This window comes from Ailuropoda melanoleuca, chromosome 19, assembly GCF_002007445.2.
Source record: "Ailuropoda melanoleuca isolate Jingjing chromosome 19, ASM200744v2, whole genome shotgun sequence".
Lineage (NCBI taxonomy): Eukaryota > Metazoa > Chordata > Mammalia > Carnivora > Ursidae > Ailuropoda > Ailuropoda melanoleuca.
This window is the reverse complement of record NC_048236.1, coordinates 26,621,277-26,640,183: the sequence shown is the minus strand read 5'-3', so window position 1 is coordinate 26,640,183 and position 18,907 is coordinate 26,621,277. Positions and strand designations below refer to the sequence as shown.

The 18,907-nt window shown below is 40.6% G+C and overlaps 1 protein-coding gene across 4 annotated transcripts in view; it reads left to right on the top strand.

Annotated features, from left to right (window-relative positions):
- The window catches only part of COL12A1 (collagen type XII alpha 1 chain), a 113,980-nt gene extending 101,263 nt beyond the window's left edge, over positions 1–12,717 (top strand). For 3 of the 4 annotated variants that reach the window (XM_034647821.1, XM_034647820.1, XM_034647822.1), the window contains 9 exons: positions 312–365; positions 1,783–1,854; positions 5,106–5,141; positions 5,249–5,315; positions 6,624–6,812; positions 7,779–7,847; positions 8,845–9,015; positions 11,225–11,700; positions 12,531–12,717. In XM_034647821.1, coding sequence (XP_034503712.1) covers positions 312–365; positions 1,783–1,854; positions 5,106–5,141; positions 5,249–5,315; positions 6,624–6,812; positions 7,779–7,847; positions 8,845–9,015; positions 11,225–11,400 — 834 coding nt within the window. In that variant the 3' untranslated portion in view covers positions 11,401–11,700; positions 12,531–12,717. Of the gene's footprint in view, positions 1–311; positions 366–1,782; positions 1,855–5,105; positions 5,142–5,248; positions 5,316–6,623; positions 6,813–7,778; positions 7,848–8,844; positions 9,016–10,034; positions 11,040–11,224; positions 11,701–12,530 lie in introns of those variants that run through there. The other variant, XM_019806202.2, reaches the window with a different exon arrangement.
- Positions 12,718–18,907: the final 6,190 nt, after the last annotated feature.

Below are 18,907 nucleotides of genomic sequence, written 5' to 3'. Positions count from 1 at the left end.
CCTCACACTCGCACAAAAGCAAAAGCTAGCATCTTTATAAAAGGAGTCTACCTTCTTGTGAGAAGACTAGTGCGACTCTTAAGATGACTTTATTTATAAGTATATAAATGAATAAGTATGGAAATTATTCAATAAAAGGCATAATGTAAATTGGAAAACTTTTTTTTTTTTTTTTGGTATATTTGTCTCATATTGGAAGGTTACTTGCAGTTGGGTACTTCACCCTTCACTCTTAGCAATCTCTTTAGTATCTTTCCTTTTCACTCAGTCATTTTTTCACTAATTCATAATTAATTTTATGTTTACAACAGGGCTTTACTGGGAAAGATGGTGCAATGGGACCCAGGGGCCCCCCTGGGCCACCGGTAAGAACTGAACGTATTACATTGTTGTCTCTCCCCCTCACAACCTCTGCCCCCCATTTGCTAGAGAAAAGCCCAGTAATCTGGCCTTTGAGGCACATTCCGTCAGTGCTGTGGGGTACACGGTCAAGGGAGCTGTTGGTTTTATTTTCCTAAATCAAAATGGGCTACAGAAAGCAGATGTGTTAAAATAGAGAGTCTTTCTTTCTAATCAAGTTATATTTGAAAAATAGAAGAATACCCTTAACTAGCTTAGCCACCGGCTGTTACAGTGCTCCAGTTCCTTCCAACCCCACATTGAGTGGTAGGGTTTTAAGACCCTAGTGGTTACTTTCTGTTCTAAAATTTTAAGAATCTATAGTCTGTGGTATTTCAATGTTAAGGATATTTCTTACTGGCACTATCAGTCATTCTGGGGAAGGAAGTTTCACCTAAGTAAGTCTTCTAATTAAGATCTTTGGGGAAGATACTGAAGCCAATGATTTGGAAAGTGGCATCTACACACGTGCATCTGGGTGAGGTCATAATGAACTTGTGTGAGATGATGGATGCTCTTCATGTCTGACGGTAGGATGTGAAGACTTGAGAGAGAATGTGTTAAAGTAATGTCATTATTTAGGTTTAATATGTATGTTCTCAGGTAGAAAAGAGTTTAAATGTATAATAAACTTGCATTTTAAGTATTTACTACAGAGCTTACTTAATATTTGCATAAGTGACGAAGTAAAGGATTAACTATCTTACAAAATTTGATGATTCCATTTTCAGGAAATTTTAGGCTTTAGAACATAAAGTATTGGTTAGGAGAGATTATAAATATTCTTTGAAAAATATGGCTAAGATTTTTAAAGCTGTGTTAAAAGCAACAGGGAGAAATTTTTATGGTTTGGATGGGCTGAAGGGTGCTGATATGATAGAAGAAAGCGGAAGTGTAGAGAAGGCACCCCCCAAAAAAAGTGAATTTCTAGGCGGAGAGCCGCACTCCCAGCAACAGAGGAAGACTCGGCCACAGCGGTGCCCGATTTAGCATAGACCCAGCTACTTTTTAAATTTCTTTCCCAGCCAAAGTTTTCACTCCTGTCTTTTGATAGGTTTTCTGGTTTTGTAATAGAAAGGAACTAAAAAACAGGGATTGCTTTCTGCAAATCACAGTCTGTGAATTGTAAACTGATCGTGTGTATGTACAGATTTTTTTCAAATGGTCCTAAAGTATATTTGAGAACTATACACTCCATAAGATTGAGAATTATCAAGATTTTCTTTTTCCCTTTTGCTATCTTAAAATTTGGTTTTACTCTTCCCTATTGCATGCTGCTTCTGTGAAAGGCTTTAAAAGCTGGCCACGTTAGCTAGTTTACTTGACATGGAATTTTTCTTTCATCATGTCATTCCCTTTCTTGGCCTGGCCCGTGTGTTGCAGGGAAGCCCAGGCTCCCCAGGCGTCACAGGACCGAGCGGGAAACCAGGAAAACCCGGAGACCACGGCAGACCCGTAAGTGGACAGGTTGCGTGTCGAGAGTCCTTTCCCTGTGGCCATAAATAACGAGGATGCTGCAAGGCTTTGGCCTATTTATGTTCTCTCTGCCGTGATGGGTTTGAAGCATTTGTTGAAACTATGCTAAACCCATGGATTTCACTTGGTACTAGTTCTAAAGTTTTTCTCTCTGAGTTATAATATTTGGGGATGAAAATTGTGCTCATAGGGTTTCTTTAAAAGGAGAATGGGATTTTGAGCCAAGACACATATTTCTGCACTGTATAAACACTCAGAGCTGGGTCAGCAGAATGATTCTTTTATTTAGGAGTGGTATGCTGCTTAAGATAGAAACATACGTGATGGTGATTCTCGGTGCCTCTGTCCCGTCCGGAGTTTGCAGATGTTAACCCTTCATGAAGGTCACCCAGTCACGCATTCACTCATTTCTCTTTCACTGAGGATGCTAAAACAGTAGTCCCAGGATTAAAAGGATTTCTCTAATCCACTACGTTACTTTTTTATATGGCCCTGTTCCAATTTATGTATAGCTTAACTTTCTTTCAGTCAGATGGTTTGGTTAAAATCATAGTTAAAATGGCATTCTGCCGATCTAGTATTTTCACGTTAGTCGCTCCAAAACAATTGGAAGTTCCTAAAATGACAAACCCAGAAGCATCTGTAATGACTGCTGAGCATCATCTTCTTACAGCCTTCGCCTTCTTTGTACATACAAAGTGTGACAATATTTTCCTCAGTTTATTTGTCCGAATTGAATTCTAAAAGATGAAGTTTATGTCAAAGATAATGAAGTCCAACTATTAGCAATGACACAAATCCATCAGGGCTGTTCTCTGGACAGAACTCTTTTTTTTAAAGCATTGTCCAAGTTATATAAACCCGTGCTTAAAAACTATTTAATGTCAAAGATACTTAGGGTAGAATCTTTATGTGACAGAGCCTGCCTTCCATGTTTACACAAAATTAAGCAAGCAGCATAAAGATGAAAGGACTCCTGATATACTTTACAATCTGTGTGTACCCTAGCCCATGAATTTATTGCTCTCTTTTCCTCAATGAATCATAGCAGAAACTTCACAAGAGTAGTTAGAAGCACATGGAACTTTTCTACCCATTCACAATTCTATTTCATTTGAGTATGACTGAAATGTAGTCTCACATAAGAATCTACCTGATGTAATTGATGGCTGGAACTAGAAACCTAAAAGGAACTTCTGCTCCCTTTGCTTGAAATGTGATCTCTAGACACTGGCAATAAAGATGCTTTCTACAAATCGTATATACTAGAACAATCTCAGAGTGGCAGTATATTAAAAAAACACACACACACAAACCAGGAACAATCTGAAAGTAGCAATAAATGTAGAAGAAAAAATTCCTTGCAATTTACAGAAGGTTCCAAACTAAGTCATAACAGTGTTTCCATGAGAGTCTAATATTTTTGGCAAAGGAGCACCAAACTCTGGTTTCTTATTATAATTTAGTAACATTTATTTGGACTTTATCTACCCTCTTTTCTCACTTTATTTTCCTCATCCTTCTAAGATGGCAAATTGCTCCTTTTCTTCTCTTTTCTGACTCACCTTTAATTTCTAAAACTAAAACTAGCAGGTGGATACATAAAAGTCTCAGCAAAGAGCTTGGCTCAATCACTGTTAGCTCATGTCATTAGCTATGGTAACCAATTGGTATTTTCTTGCTACCTTGTAACATGATGTTGTATAGCAGATGTTTTAAGGAACTGCTGGTGGAATTTGTAGTCATTTACTCAACACCCTTTCGTTTAGTGCCTAAATGTGTTAGTCTGTGTTCCAGGGTCTGGGGATACAACAAAGTCTGTGTAAACACGACAAAGTCCTGGTCCTCATGGAGATTCTAGTGGGAGATACAAACCAAAAACGTATAAATAAACAATATAGTTTCTGGTGGTGTTGAGTGATATGAAGAAAAAGGAAACAGAGTAAGGGGTCAGGGAGTAATTGTGATAATGAGAAGGTGGCTATTTTAAATAAAGTAGTCAGGGAGCCCCTTTGAGGAGGTGACACTGTAGTGATGTGGGGGAGGAAGCTGAAGATCTGTGGGAAGAAGATTCCAGGTACGAACAAAAGCCCCGAGTGAGAAAGGAGTCTGGCAAGTGAAGGAACAGCAGAGAGGCCTGTGTACTTTAACTGAGGGCGTTGAAGGGGAAAGGGATAACAGGCAGGGTCACAGAGCTGGGCAAGGTGATCATGTGGACCATCTAGCCTAGGATATGGAATTCTTATTTTATGCTAAGTGTGATGGGCAGCCCTTAGAGGCAAAGGAATGACATAATCTTATTTCCCTTTTAAAAATATCGCTCTGGCTTCTGTGTGGAAAACAGACTCTATAGGGGCAAAATGGGAAAACGGAAAGACCAGTGAGGAAGATATTGGAGTTGTTCAGGCAAAATTCTTGGAGGCTGTAAGAAGTGGTTTGGTGTGGTGTATTATCTGAGCATGGGTTTGTCAATGGTTTGGATGTTCCTTCCATGATTGCAGTTGGCAGCCTAGAAACACATTATGGAAAGACAAAAACTTCTTGCACTTTAGAAAACCTTTTGAAGATCCTCTCATGGCCATGAGAGGCTTGACAGAGTAGGGACAAATATTCTGTGGCTGTGTTTCGATTTGGGACCACCATTTGGATTGAGTTATTTGTAAGAGAGACACATGGCTCCTTTTATACCCAATGTACACACACACACACACACACACACACACGCACGTCCACACGCGCACACACACACAAAATTATTGGAAGAAGTTAGAGATACATATTTAGTTAGGAAATAGACCAAGAGTCCACTGGTTCTTACTAGAACTGAACCTCATGGACAATCTACATAAGAAGCTGAGCTACGCAGCCATGGTGATGGAAAGTATAACGGTACCAACAGCAATTTCTCATCCATATTTTAGTTCCAGGCTTATATTGTGAACAGCATTCATAAATGTATGTAGCGTATGTAACTTCTAAATGTGTGATCATAAAATTCACATCTCAGCACTAATTGGAGGATATGTGCTTCTGAGAGAGACAGAGAGACAGGGAAAGACAGAAAGATTGCCTTTTACAGACAGGCAAAATGCGAGTAACTTGGCTATCAATATGCTGTGTCATTTTGCTAATCTGTTAGAAAGCAGACCTTGCTCTTTCATCATGTGCCTTCATGAATCATTTTAGATCGTGTTTGTCAGTTTCTAATCTATGAAATTCCTGTATTTCAGGGTCCATCTGGATTGAAAGGAGAGAAAGGCGATAGAGTATGTATTTCTTAAAATCTGATTCACATTTATTTTGTGTGTTAAACATTGAAGTCTGAAACTATAGAAATAATATGCTAATGATTCTCATTGATTTAATTAACAAGGGAGACATTGCTTCCCAGAACATGATGCGAGCAGTTGCAAGACAAGTCTGTGAACAATTGATAAGTGGTAACATTTCTTTTATTTTTAATGTATGAATGGCCTTTAAATTTATTGCAGGAAAATGCAGAGTTTGAACATAAAGTTCCTAAGATACTTGTTTCTATTTCATTTTGATGATCTCGTATTTTTACACATTCTCAGTTTTGGATCTGGTTAGATAAAACTAGTGATATTTTAATGACTGTCATTAAGATAAAATAAGAACCCAAAGTAAAACAATAGTCTATTATCCTATACTTTTTTTTTTAAAGATTTTTATTTATTTATTTGACAGAGAGAGAGACAGCCAGCGAGAGAGGGAACACAAGCAGGGGGAGTGGGAGAGGAAGAAGCAGGCTCATAGCACAGGAGCCTGACGTGGGGCTCGATCCCATAACGCCGGGATCACGCCCTGAGCCGAAGGCAGACGCGCAACGACTGCGCTACCCAGGCGCCCCTATTATCCTATACTTAATCTGATGCAAAATCATATCTTGAAAGGGCTTTTCAATTTCCTTATTAGGATTTTCAGTGATCTTCACCTGGGTGTACGTAGAAGCAGCCAACACTGGATTTTTAAAGTTAGAAGCTTGAAGTTATTCTATGACTTTAAGGAAAGAGGCCCATCAAGACTAATTTGATCACAGAAAGTACATTTTGGTGGGGACCTTTTTATTGCCTCCTTATTTTTCAGACTCTTTATTCTTATTCTATGAAGCCTACCAAGTAATAAAGCTCAGTGCCCACAAACCGAGTATGGCCGTAAACTCAAGGTTCTCTGTTTCAGAAGTCCAAACAGTGTTTCTTCAAGTGTGATCCTGAGGAACACCTGCGTTAGAATCACCTTGTTAAAAATGAGGGTTCCTGGGCCACCCGAAACATAGCCAATCAGGGTCTTTGGAGATGAGGCCCAGAAATCTATATTTTTTAAAGGATCCCATAGGCGATTCTGATTGACACTACATCCTGATTGTCATTCTTAGGTACACACAAAAATGGCATACTTTCTTAATTTAAGAAAGATTCTCTTTTGAGTGACATCATCTGGCAAACCCCAGGGCTTTATCTCAGAGCCATATTGAACTTTTACAACTCTTTTACGGTCTATAGTAATGCCGTGGCTTCCTGGTCAGTATTTTGTGGAGACAGTTGTTTATCAGGGATCATTTTTGTCCCAGATGGCTGGAGTGTTTTATATTTAGGCTTCTAATTAGAATGTGTCCTGGAGGGGGAGGAGTAGAGATTTATTTCACTAGCCACTAAGAGAAAAAAGTTTCGCCATCTCATCCCTTCCCTACTGGGTTTCTTACTAACAAGTCTTCCTTCTGTTTGTAGGTCAGATGAACAGATTCAATCAGATGCTGAATCAGATTCCAAATGACTATCACTCCAGTCGTAACCAACCAGGCCCACCGGGTCCCCCAGGCCCCCCTGGCAGCGCGGGAGCCAGAGGAGAACCAGGACCTGGGGGACGACCGGGCTTCCCTGGCACACCAGGGATGCAGGGACCCCCGGGTGAACGAGGTGGGTGTCTCCGGCTGCTACGCAGGGATAAAGGAAGGAGTTTGCAAGTGTGGGATCTGGGTCAGGTTGAAAAGCACATTGGAAGACTGAACTTGGCAAACCGCTTTAACTATTCTTGTTTGGACAGCCCCAGAAGAGCTGTGTGTCCATGAACCTGTCTTTTCATTCAGGCAGCCCCAGGCCATCAAGATCTGTATCAAAGAACACAGGAAGATTTTGTCAGGAGATCTCAGTAAAGATAATGCTGTGTTCTGATGGTTGTTGTCATTGTTGGTGGAAGAAACTATATTTTGGCAAACTCACTCAGATGCTAAAATCTGATTAATTATTGTGACTGGCAAGAGTTGGGCACCAACAGAATGTACTTAAGTAGCCCTACAGTTTTAGATCCAAATTCTCTTGGTGACTTTATTCAAGGCCTGGCACTGGTCTTCCGTGTTTGTTTGGCTTTAATTTCATGGTAGGTAAGTGTCATTGAAGGAAAAGAAGAAAAATAAGATTATTTGACTCCAGATGTTTCAGGACTCTGGGTGTTCGCTTTTGTTAAAGCAGCAGTTAATATTCTGGAGAAGACTTAGATACTTTGGTAATTCTGACGGTTTGGATGCTGTGCAATGGGGCTACCAAAGATAAGATACCTTTAAGATGTTTCTCAATGAGTTGTAACTATTTATTCAAGATTCCTGTTCTTAATTGCTGTTTCTAAAAAAAAATATATTAGACATGTTTGTTTTCTTCAAATAATTTTTCCCCTGACTTGTAGCCAGATTTGTTTCTTGGCCATGAATCTGGAATTACCCAAATGTCTAGAAAGAATTTGGCTTCAAAAGTGAACTTCTGTGAAAAATTAGGTTTTGCTTTCACTAAAAGAAGTGAATTACTTGAATTAAGTATTATCAGTTAAGATGAAAACTACGTGTTTCCAGTAATTTTCTCCCCGTGCTTTCTCTTTTTGACCTTGCTTAGGGTTGCCGGGAGAGAAGGGCGAAAGGGGTATTGGGTCTCCAGGACCTCGAGGGCCGCCTGGCCCCCCAGGTATGTTTGCCCAGACATCAAATAAGTAAACAGCAGAAAGAGTGGGAGAGCATACAACCCCAAGAGATTCACAATCTCAGCCTGTTAGCTCCGGGCATGCCTGCCGCCATGAATATATTTTAGCAAGAAGTTCAGCTTGTATAACCTCCTCATTTTTATGTTCTCTTTGTTCAAGAAACTGAATGTGTTCCATTAAGCATTTACTATCACTTTAACATACGAGGGTATGAGTTTTAGTGACACAGAGGGTTGTTGTTTCCGTTTTTATGGAATTCCTACTTGTTTTGTTTGGCCACATAGCCTTTAAGGATGGTGTTATTTCCTGTTTCTTCTCGTATTCTTTAAGATGTTGCTCGCAGACTGCGAAAATATATTCTCACTAAAAAGCCTGACAAATTGCAAGATTTCATTCACAGTTTCTTTATTGACGTTTTGGAAAGAAATAATAGTCGTCCAGTTGTTTATGTACTTCGTTTCCTAGACTGAAAATGAAGTTTTGTTTTTCTTCATTGTAAGGTCCACAAGACCCTTGTAACCAAGGTCAGCCCTGGTGGTTAAATCTTTAGGTTTATGGTAACCGTAAATAAGTATAACTTGGTCCAGAAATAACATTGCTTTACATAGTCTGGAGGTGTGGAGCAGGCATTCCCATGTTTTCTTGGCAGTCTGATGTGGCTAATATAGCCATTTCCTTCAGAGAGTTTTATTTCTGTAAGTGTTGGAGCCACCCGGGGATCTCATTGATATCTTTAGTTTGGCTTAATTCTTGGTAAGTGAATTTTCTTTGGATAAAATCGTTAAAGTAGTTATATCTCTGTCATTAACTCTCGGTGGATCACTGGTAAGAAAGTTCCACACATTGGTTCATACTGGTGATCTCTTAAGGAAATACTTTCTTACCATACCCTAGTGAATCATCTAGTCTTGAGAATTGTTGATTGCCTCAGGAGATGTATTTAGCAAAAAAGGGGAAATCTTTGTTTTAACCCCGTACTAGGTCCACAAGGAGAATCCAGAACAGGTCCACCAGGGTCCACAGGATCAAGAGGACCGCCTGGCCCCCCGGGTCGTCCTGGAAACTCAGGTATCCGAGGGCCCCCAGGTCCTCCTGGATACTGTGACTCGTCCCAGTGTGCCAGCATCCCATACAATGGGCAAGGCTATCCAGGTATGTTGTTGCCGATGTAGGAACCCACATTCACCTGAATTAAGAACCTTTACGGAAATCAAGTTCTCCAGGATTGAAGGAAGGTTGATTTGGGGATTTCTTAAAGACGTCAACTCTTTCAGTTATGTGTTTTGATTATGTAGTGACATTGTCCTCTCTCAAAGCTAAAACATTACTTCATTGTTAGGAGTTGAAGAATTATTTGCTCTTTCTTCCTGTATTTCTACATTTGCCAAATCACATCGTAAACCTCTCCTTAATTTCTTTTGGAGTTCAGAGAATGCTATCAAATGACTTTTTTTTTTTTTTTAAACTTAAAGATTGGAAATAGGGATTTGTTGAATGTAACTGTAGAATGTCAAGAATACATACTAAAAAATTGTTTTGGGTATCTAATGTTTAGGCAGACTACTTGATAACATGGTACAGACAACTGAAAATAATTCACTGTCTCACACTGTCCATAGTATGAATGTTCATAAAATCTGGGACTTGATTTTTTCAGAGTTGGTAGTACAGATCTAGTGTTTGACCATTATAGAGGCCAGGGCCCTTATGCCTGCTTTTGGGGAGTGTGGGGACAGGGGAGATATGTCGATCTGGGAATAAGGAACTCATGCTGTGGTCAGTGGTGACCTTTTCATCAGCGCACCCTCAAGCATCTTGCAAGTTTTAAAAATGATACTGCTGTTTGATATGGTTGGCTACTAGCAATAGTGCATGAGTAGTTGAATATCTAAATATCTATATATCTATATATTTATGTGCATACTTACATATGACCAAAAGTAATAATGAATTTTAATGCAAATTTCTCATGCAGCTTATTCACAAATTTACAATTTAATTCTTTATAAGATAAATTTTAATCACCTCTACCTTATGGTATGTATGAATAACTGGAAATATATGGATATATATATATATATTTTAACCATTACATACTTAGATGGATGTGTATATATATTTTTTGCATAGTAATTCAACTTTTAAAAACTATCATCTTTGACCTGTTTCAGGTTCCGGCTAACAAATTTTCTAAGTCGCCAGTGCTGCTTACAGTTTGAATACATGAAAATCCTGTTTCTGAGATGTTTGCGCACGTGCTTATTAGGAAATGAGTCTGTATGGAAATTTCACCACAGATATGGTTAAAGAACCGGGTGGACATCATAAAGGAGGGTGGAGACTCCTTATACTAACTTGAATGAGACAAAAGCAGTGGTGTTAGTTTATAAGCCTGATGCATTTCAGTCATAATGTAGAAAAATATTATTAAAAAAAAAGTGCAAACCCACAACCACGAGGAGCCTCAGTTGTGAAAGAGGCGCCTAATAAAACTACTAACGAGCGGAGATTATGCCCTTTCGAGAAAAACAATTAACCTGGTTAAAGAGAAATGTCTTATGTAAATAATAAACTAATTGTGGCTTGTACATGATTTGTATGTGATCCTGTCCACTAAAATCACTTAACAATTCTACAGTAAGCATCTGCATCAAAGCCTGCTGCTTGCTCTGTGCCGGAATAACACCGAATGGAATCTCCTCATCTCTTGCTTGTGCGACGTGTCTGATTCAGGGCGTGCGTCTCATTTTCTTATTTTTTGTACATGTCCTCTCATTTGGGTTTTGTAATTGCAATTTTTTAAACCAAAGTTTTATAATCACCTTTTTTCTTCCTGTGTCGCTGTAGTCACTGGCGTTCCTTACCCACCGACTGTAACTCAGTCTGTGGGAGAGAGAGCCACAGAAAATGTCATGTACTGTATGTTACCTGGTGACAGTGGCTTCTCACCTCCACAGTTCAGTTTCTAGGAGCCAATAAAACCTCCCCTTACCTTCTCACCTTTCCAAATTGTTCTTTGAATTGAGGAGTTTGAACTCATGAACAGTTGCTTGGGGATTTGGAAAATCCTGCCTAGGTTTGTGCGCTCGCAGGTCTTCTGCGCAGCCTCTGACCGGTCCCAGGTACTTGTGCAATGATTGTATTTACTGCTGCCTCCTTGAAGGTTAAAAAAAAAAGGGCCATTTCGTTATTTGATCATCGCCAAATTCTCTCTGCAAATGGACGTAATCAGAACATTGTAACTTATCTATTTATAGTGATGAGATTAAGACTGGAGTGCCATCACCTCGGGTGATGATTTAGCTTTTGCTGTGTGTGTGCCTTCCAAATCATGCCGTAACTGTCATGTTGAATCGGACAGAGCCGTACGTGCCCGAGGGCGGGGCGTACCCGCCCGAGCGCGAGCCCTTCATCGTGCCGGTGGAGCCCGAGCGGACGGCGGACGAGTACGAGGACTACGGCGCCGACGAGCCTGGCGAGGAGCAGCCTCCCCACGGGCGCTGGCGGCGCGCCCTGCCCCGCGGCCCCGGGCAGTGAAGCTGAGACCGCGCGCGCGGCCACGCTGGGGGGAGGTGTTGGGATTTTCATTTGCAGGTCAGAGCAGTGAACGTGTTATCAGCGTTGTTTCTTCCGGCGTTGCTTCATCCAAGAGTACGCTTTCTGACTGTAGAGAACTTTGTTTCTGCAGGAAACCTAGCTCCCTGCACGCAGTCTTGTAGACATTTTTGCCCTTGCCCTTGAAATGCTTGCAAAATACTTTGCTCGCAAAAGCTGCGAGGAGAGAACGTGCCTTGTGCCTTTAGTTAGCACGAAGGGCAGCCTCAGTGAAACTCTTAGGTTAAGCGNTTGAATTGAGGAGTTTGAACTCATGAACAGTTGCTTGGGGATTTGGAAAATCCTGCCTAGGTTTGTGCGCTCGCAGGTCTTCTGCGCAGCCTCTGACCGGTCCCAGGTACTTGTGCAATGATTGTATTTACTGCTGCCTCCTTGAAGGTTAAAAAAAAAAGGGCCATTTCGTTATTTGATCATCGCCAAATTCTCTCTGCAAATGGACGTAATCAGAACATTGTAACTTATCTATTTATAGTGATGAGATTAAGACTGGAGTGCCATCACCTCGGGTGATGATTTAGCTTTTGCTGTGTGTGTGCCTTCCAAATCATGCCGTAACTGTCATGTTGAATCGGACAGAGCCGTACGTGCCCGAGGGCGGGGCGTACCCGCCCGAGCGCGAGCCCTTCATCGTGCCGGTGGAGCCCGAGCGGACGGCGGACGAGTACGAGGACTACGGCGCCGACGAGCCTGGCGAGGAGCAGCCTCCCCACGGGCGCTGGCGGCGCGCCCTGCCCCGCGGCCCCGGGCAGTGAAGCTGAGACCGCGCGCGCGGCCACGCTGGGGGGAGGTGTTGGGATTTTCATTTGCAGGTCAGAGCAGTGAACGTGTTATCAGCGTTGTTTCTTCCGGCGTTGCTTCATCCAAGAGTACGCTTTCTGACTGTAGAGAACTTTGTTTCTGCAGGAAACCTAGCTCCCTGCGCGCAGTCTTGTAGACATTTTTGCCCTTGCCCTTGAAATGCTTGCAAAATACTTTGCTCGCAAAAGCTGCGAGGGGAGAACGTGCCTTGTGCCTTTAGTTAGCACGAAGGGCAGCCTCAGTGAAACTCTTAGGTTAAGCGGTAAGTCCTGGAACCCAGAACTACTGTATATTTCAAGAGGGCAGTTCATCTTTTCCAATACTTGTTTGCAATTCAACCACACCACGATTCAAGTAATTCCCCTCCTCAAACCGAAAAGGAGGAAAGAAAAAAAACTCCATTTCAATTATTTCTCTTCCTTTTCTATCTTCTGTTATACCTTGGCATAGAATGCTCTCATACATCTCTTTAACAACCACAAACTTAAGCCATGTAGCTGAAATTATTGTACCAACTGGATACCGTTCCATATTGCCTTAAACCTCCTTGTTTTAGACACACTAACATTTATGCCAAATTGCAGATTATTCTGCAGAGATGGAATTGCATGTTTGTGTTGTATATTTAGTATGAACTTTTTTTTTCCAGAACATAATGTTTCTTAGTTATCAAAAGCAGTTGGAAAATGTTTGCAAGACTATGAACATAGAATTGCTGCTTTTATATTTTAACTGCAGATTGTGAATTTCACTGCCTTATATTATTTATTTCTGAAACAAAAGAGGCATTTTTCAATAAAACTACTGAAAATTTGACATGGAATGTTTTTTCTTTGAATGGCCTTTTGGAGTGTTCAGGCGGTTGTCACAACAAACAAGTTTATATCCTTGGATACAGTTACAAATCTTGCTAATACTATTAAATTATGCTAAATAACTTTAGATTTTTAATGATACGGTGAAGTCATAGAGAATGTCGAGAGCCTTAAAAAGCTCAGCGGATTCCAGAGGCTTTATTGGGAATGTAGAGGATGTGTGGGTTGGTGGAAAAACAACGAGGTATCCTAGGAGACCCCAAACAAACAAATAATCTTTAACAACCCACATGATTTTGACTTAATCACCTTCCTATACCATATTTTACCCAATAACATGTTTAATGCAAAAAGGAAAATTCCTTAATGGAAATTTTTACATTTAGTTTTAAAAATTTCTTAAAATTTCCTAAATGTAAAAATTTCCTTTTGCACTTTGACGAATTCAGTAACTTCATTCTAAATAGCAAAGAAAACAATGTAAATGTTGGTTTGAAAGAACCAACATCAATCAAAGGAGAGAGGAAGTGATAAGAAATTTGCTACAGAGCAAAACATTTGAGTTAAATACTTCCTGGAGGCCAAGATCAAAAGGAAATGACAATACAAGAATGCATTGTGTTTGGGAGGTTTCTAGCAGATAGTGCTAAAGTCAGGGCATTCACCTGTAATTCCCCAGTACCTACATTTAAAAAAAATTGTATTATTATGTTCAATTAGCTAGCATATAGTACATCATTAGTTTTTGATGTAGTGTTCAACGATTCTAATGAATGCGTATAACACCCAATGCTCATCACCACATGTGCTCCCCTTAATACCCATCACCCGGCTACCCCTTCCCCCAAACCCCTCCCTTCTGTAACCTACATTTTTAAAGTTAGAAGAGACCACTGAGATCATCCCAGTTCAGTTCTTTGCTTTATGGAGAAGGAAACAGACTCAGCTAATTAGTATCAGAACAAGACTAAGACTCTAGGTCTTGTGGTTCTTAATCCAGTTTTATTACCAGATACGCCCAGCTCCCCTCCTGGGAACACTAACTCTCTGGGCAGGAGCTTTCAAACCTTACAGTTCTGTCAATTTATTCTGATTAATTTTCTGATTAATTTTGGTTTCTGATGCTCCTTAATGAAGAGCCTCTGTATCAGGAGATTCAAGACAGGTTTAGTTCCTTGTCACTGACCCAGCTGTGGCCCAAGACCACATGAGTTTGAGGCACAAAGGAATCCCGTCTTCCCTCACTGGCTCCATGTGGGTTTGATTCTTGACATCGCGCAATGTAGTGATTGAACTACTTGCTAGTCTGTGCTGGGAGAGGGGATGAGGGGCCGAGGCAGTTCTAGCCACGGGATAAGCACAAAATTAATATCTAGCTGAGATATATGTTGTGATTTTTATTTTCATAGTGTATTTTCTCCTTAGGTTTGGTGACTCTTATGTTAAAATTATTTTTGTAATACCTGATTGAGTGAATATGGACACGTGACAGGGAGAAGAGGCCAGGTAGCCTGGGTTTAAAAACTAATTAAAACCCCACAAAATCAAACATGTGGTGCTGTTTTATTTATTCAAACTTACTTTGGAGGAAACCTAGCATAACCTGAAACACTTATTCTAGCCCTTTAAACTTGAAAGTGCTATAAGAAATTCATTTTCTATAATTTATATTTGAAGCTAGGGCTCTTATTTTTAAGAAACTAGTCTAAGAAGTGGGAAGGGATTATAGCTTCGAATGAGGTCTACTGTAGGAGATATTTCAAAATTTAAAAACAGCACATACATAGATACTAATTTCTGAGTATTCTTACAAGAATATTTTGTACTGTGGGATTAGCGTTTTTTTTAAGTAAGTTTAACGGGTGGCTACATGTATATTTTCTCAGATTTGCGAGCATGTATTTTTGAGTCTGTAAAGAATTATGCTACCAGGGGCACCTGGGTGGCTCAGTCGTTGGGCGTCTGCCTTTGGCGCAGGGCGTGGTCCTGGAGTTCTGGGATCGGGCCCCACATCAGGCTCCTCCGCTGGGAGCCTGCTTCTTCCTCTCCCACTCCCCCTGCTTGTGTTCCCTCTCTCGCTGGCTGTCTCTATCTCTGACGAATAAATAAATAAAATCTTTAAAAAAAAAAAAGAATTACGCTACCTATGGGGTTGCTCAAGCTTGCATTTAATTTTTGTACAAATAAGGTGAATGTAATTGTTCCTAAGTATTTATGATTTTTTATCTATCTTGTACTGTATTTGGCACATTAGGTTATGTCCTCATTTGGTTTTAGTAATGATTTCTCCATAATACAAAGGGTTTGATTATACTGCTCTCATATGGTTTGAGCGCCTTATAAAAAGTAGTAAATTATATAAAGAACAGCTGTGATAAATCTTTTATTTTCAAAGGCAATCTTTTAAATACAAATTAACATTGATCCCTAAGTCACTCTATACTTGTGGTTAGAAAATGAATTCAAATGTGAATGTCTAAAAGAACACTTATTAACTTTTTCGCTCTTAGATCAGGCTGCTGATGGTTATTGGAAAAAATCACATGGACTTGCTTTCAGGGAATGACCTCCGTGTGGTCACTTATAGACTGTCTCCAATGCTGATGTCTTACCTGGTTTTATATCAGTACATCCAACAGTATGTCCCTCCCCGAAGTTCCACAGACAACTCAAAATTAACACATTTGATATTGATTAGGATTAGAAGTCAGTCGTGACTAACAGAAAGTCACAAAATAACAGTAGCCTAAACAAGTACCAATTTCTCTATAACTCATGTTTAAAAAGTCAAAGACCCAGGCTCTTTCTATCTTGCTGCTCTTTGTTTTGTGGTTTCCATGGCCCAGTTAAACGGATGATCCAAGATTAATAGAGCTCTGGCTACGATGTCCATATTCCCCTGCAAGAAGGAGAAAGGGCAGGGAAAAATCCCCACCCTTCCATTTAAGTACACTTCCTGGAAGTTGCAAACATAACTTATAGCAACAAATTTATATTCCATACCATTAGCCAGAACTTAGTCATTTGGCTATATCTAGCTGTAAGTGTGAAATGTCACCTTTGTTTTGGGTGACCGTTGTGCCAAACTAAAATCAGCTACTCTGTTATTATGTAAGGGGGGAAAGGAATACTGGGGTCAAGTCAAGGCGTCAATCTTTGACACAGTGTCCAAATCTCAACATATCTCTCCATAAATCTAATTTTCTCCACTGTCCCCCGACTCTCCTACCATCAAGTTCCTCAGGCCAGAAATTTGAGAATGACCTTAAACTCTTCCTTCCTTCATTTCTCACATCTAAGCAGTGACGACTAGCTGAGTGAACTCCTTCATATATCTGAATCACCCTAATGACTCAATTGTTACTACTCAATTTTAGACCCTTGGGATTTCTTGTCGTGACTATAATAAATGGTCCCTTAAAGGGTCTCTTTTCCTGTAGCCTTGGCCTCCCTCAAATAAGTCTTCAGATTCCAAAGTGAATCAGCATGTTGGAGATGGAGACCCAAGAATATGTATATTTTAAATGTATTCTTCAGGTGAGTCATAACGATCAGCCAGAATGGGAAACTTTACACCTTCTGTCTCTGGCTTTGAATATACTTTTTATGCCAAAATTATATTTCTAGCCCAGTCCTTTCTTTTGATCCTTTAAGCATATATCCAACCAACTGCCTTGGTACATCTCCAGTTGGACGTTTTACAGGCATTTCAAATTCAGAATGAACAAAGTGAAAACCCTCACCCCTTTGTCCACACCAGTATTTTCTACAAGACAAGTTTCTTGTCTCTGAGCGATACTTTCTCAATTACTTAATTCAGAAACATGATAATTAACATGACTTTTCTTTCCCTCACCTCCTACGTCCCATCAATCACTAAATCCCTTTGGTTCTATCTCCTAAGCATCTTTCAACTGTTCATCTCTCTGTATCCCCACTGCCATTCTCTCCCTCTAGGCCCCATTGACTTGTCTGGATTTCCCAGAAGTCGTCTATCTGGTCTCTTTCCAGCCATTCTTCCTTCACTCCAATCCATTTTCTTATAGCTTAGCATCCAAAATGATTGTTAAGAGTGCAAATCTGGTCACACCACTACATTTCTTTAAATTTTTTAGTAGTGTCTAGTTCAGAATGCTCATTAGTCATTAAGTCAATGCTCATTAGTCATTAAGGACTTGACTTCTTCCTACTTTTTGACGTCATGATACCTCACCTATCTCATTTGGTTTTCTCCAGCTACACTGGACTTCCTGCGCTGCCCTACATTATTTTGAGCCTTCACAGGTGCTATATCCCTTCTCTGGAACATGCTATCTTTATTTGGTCATATCCTACTAATCCTTTGATGCTGAAATAATCACTTCCTTTGGGATACCTGTCTTATCACTTCCTAAGTTCAAGATCCATGCAATGTGGCAGAGACCATATTGATTTTGTTCACTCTTGTGTTTCTAGCAGCCACCAAAGTGCTGGTATTTAGGTGGTGTTCAATAAATATTTATTGAATTAATAACTTCAGGTGGAATAAACTATTTTTCTTGACACACCAGATTCTATTTGAAACATCAAAATACTGTATGAAGATTGAATAATTTGTGTGTGATTGAACTTCTTTATGTCCACTTTGTTGCAGAGCAGTGTTCCCCCTCTCCCCCGTAGGAGCCATGAGTGATAGAAAGTCTTGATTATTCCTTACTTTGGGCTGTTGTATAATATGCTTCTTTTCATGGTAATATCCTACTGTTGGAGGAGAACATCAAGAGAACATGACCACCAGTAGACCTATGAGCTGCACCCAGGCAATCGGAGGCTCTCCCCATCTCTGCCCTTCCCATTCCCACACTAGGAGATGTTTGAAGGATACAGCTTTGAGAGAGTAAAGTGTTCTTGGGAACATCTGGACTGAATATATGATTGAACTCAGTTAAGACCTCTAGATATACTTTTTAAAGATTTTGGTGGATAGATGTGGATATCTTCTTGTCTTGTAACCACCTAACACAAGCCTTGTAAGTTCCCTTGCTTATTAAAACTGCCACCTATCAATCTGGAATGGTCTGCCTCATTCTTTGTTTTCTCCTTGTCCTCTTTGTATAGGGTCCAGTTTCAGATTTCACCAGGGAAGTTCCCAAGGTTTTGAATCAACAGTTGGTGAGCCAGCTAGGGCAGATGGGTATTGGGAAAGAGGCATCCATGAGGGATATCCTGTGTTGACCATTGACGTCTATGTGGGGAAGGGGGGCTCATATATTAAACACTTGTGGCCTGTAGTGTGAGACTGCGGAGACACCCTGAACATGCTGGCTGGTCTAATGCACTTGTTGGAGAAACTGCATGGGGAGCGAGTGCACTGCCGCAAAGAGAAACACATGGCTGCCACAGGGGGCTGGGCTCTACTGTGGGCAGTTTGGCGGCACACCCGTGTGCAATTAGAGCTTGAGCTAGCTTGAGCCAGAAAGTTGGAAGTAGAGCTGAGAGTAGAGAAGGATGTGTGGTTGTCCACAACTCTGTCGATTTTGGGGCTGACAGATGAGGTGAGAGAGCAGGATAATAGGTTGGCGACCTTAGCATGTCATTCTGTAAAACCAGGAGTTTGCAAGCTGCTGTGGATGAAGGTGGAGCACTGGGTGACGAAGCCTGATTAGGGCATGAAGAGGTGGAATCCCTGGGAAAGGGAGGAGAAAGAAACGGAGGATGCCGTAGTGATTGACAGTGGAATGGAGGAACACCCCATGCCATCTGACTCCTGATACAAAAGAAAGCAAAAGCACAGCAACAGCAACCCCAGTCAGCAGGCAGCCCCCAGTTCAGGAACC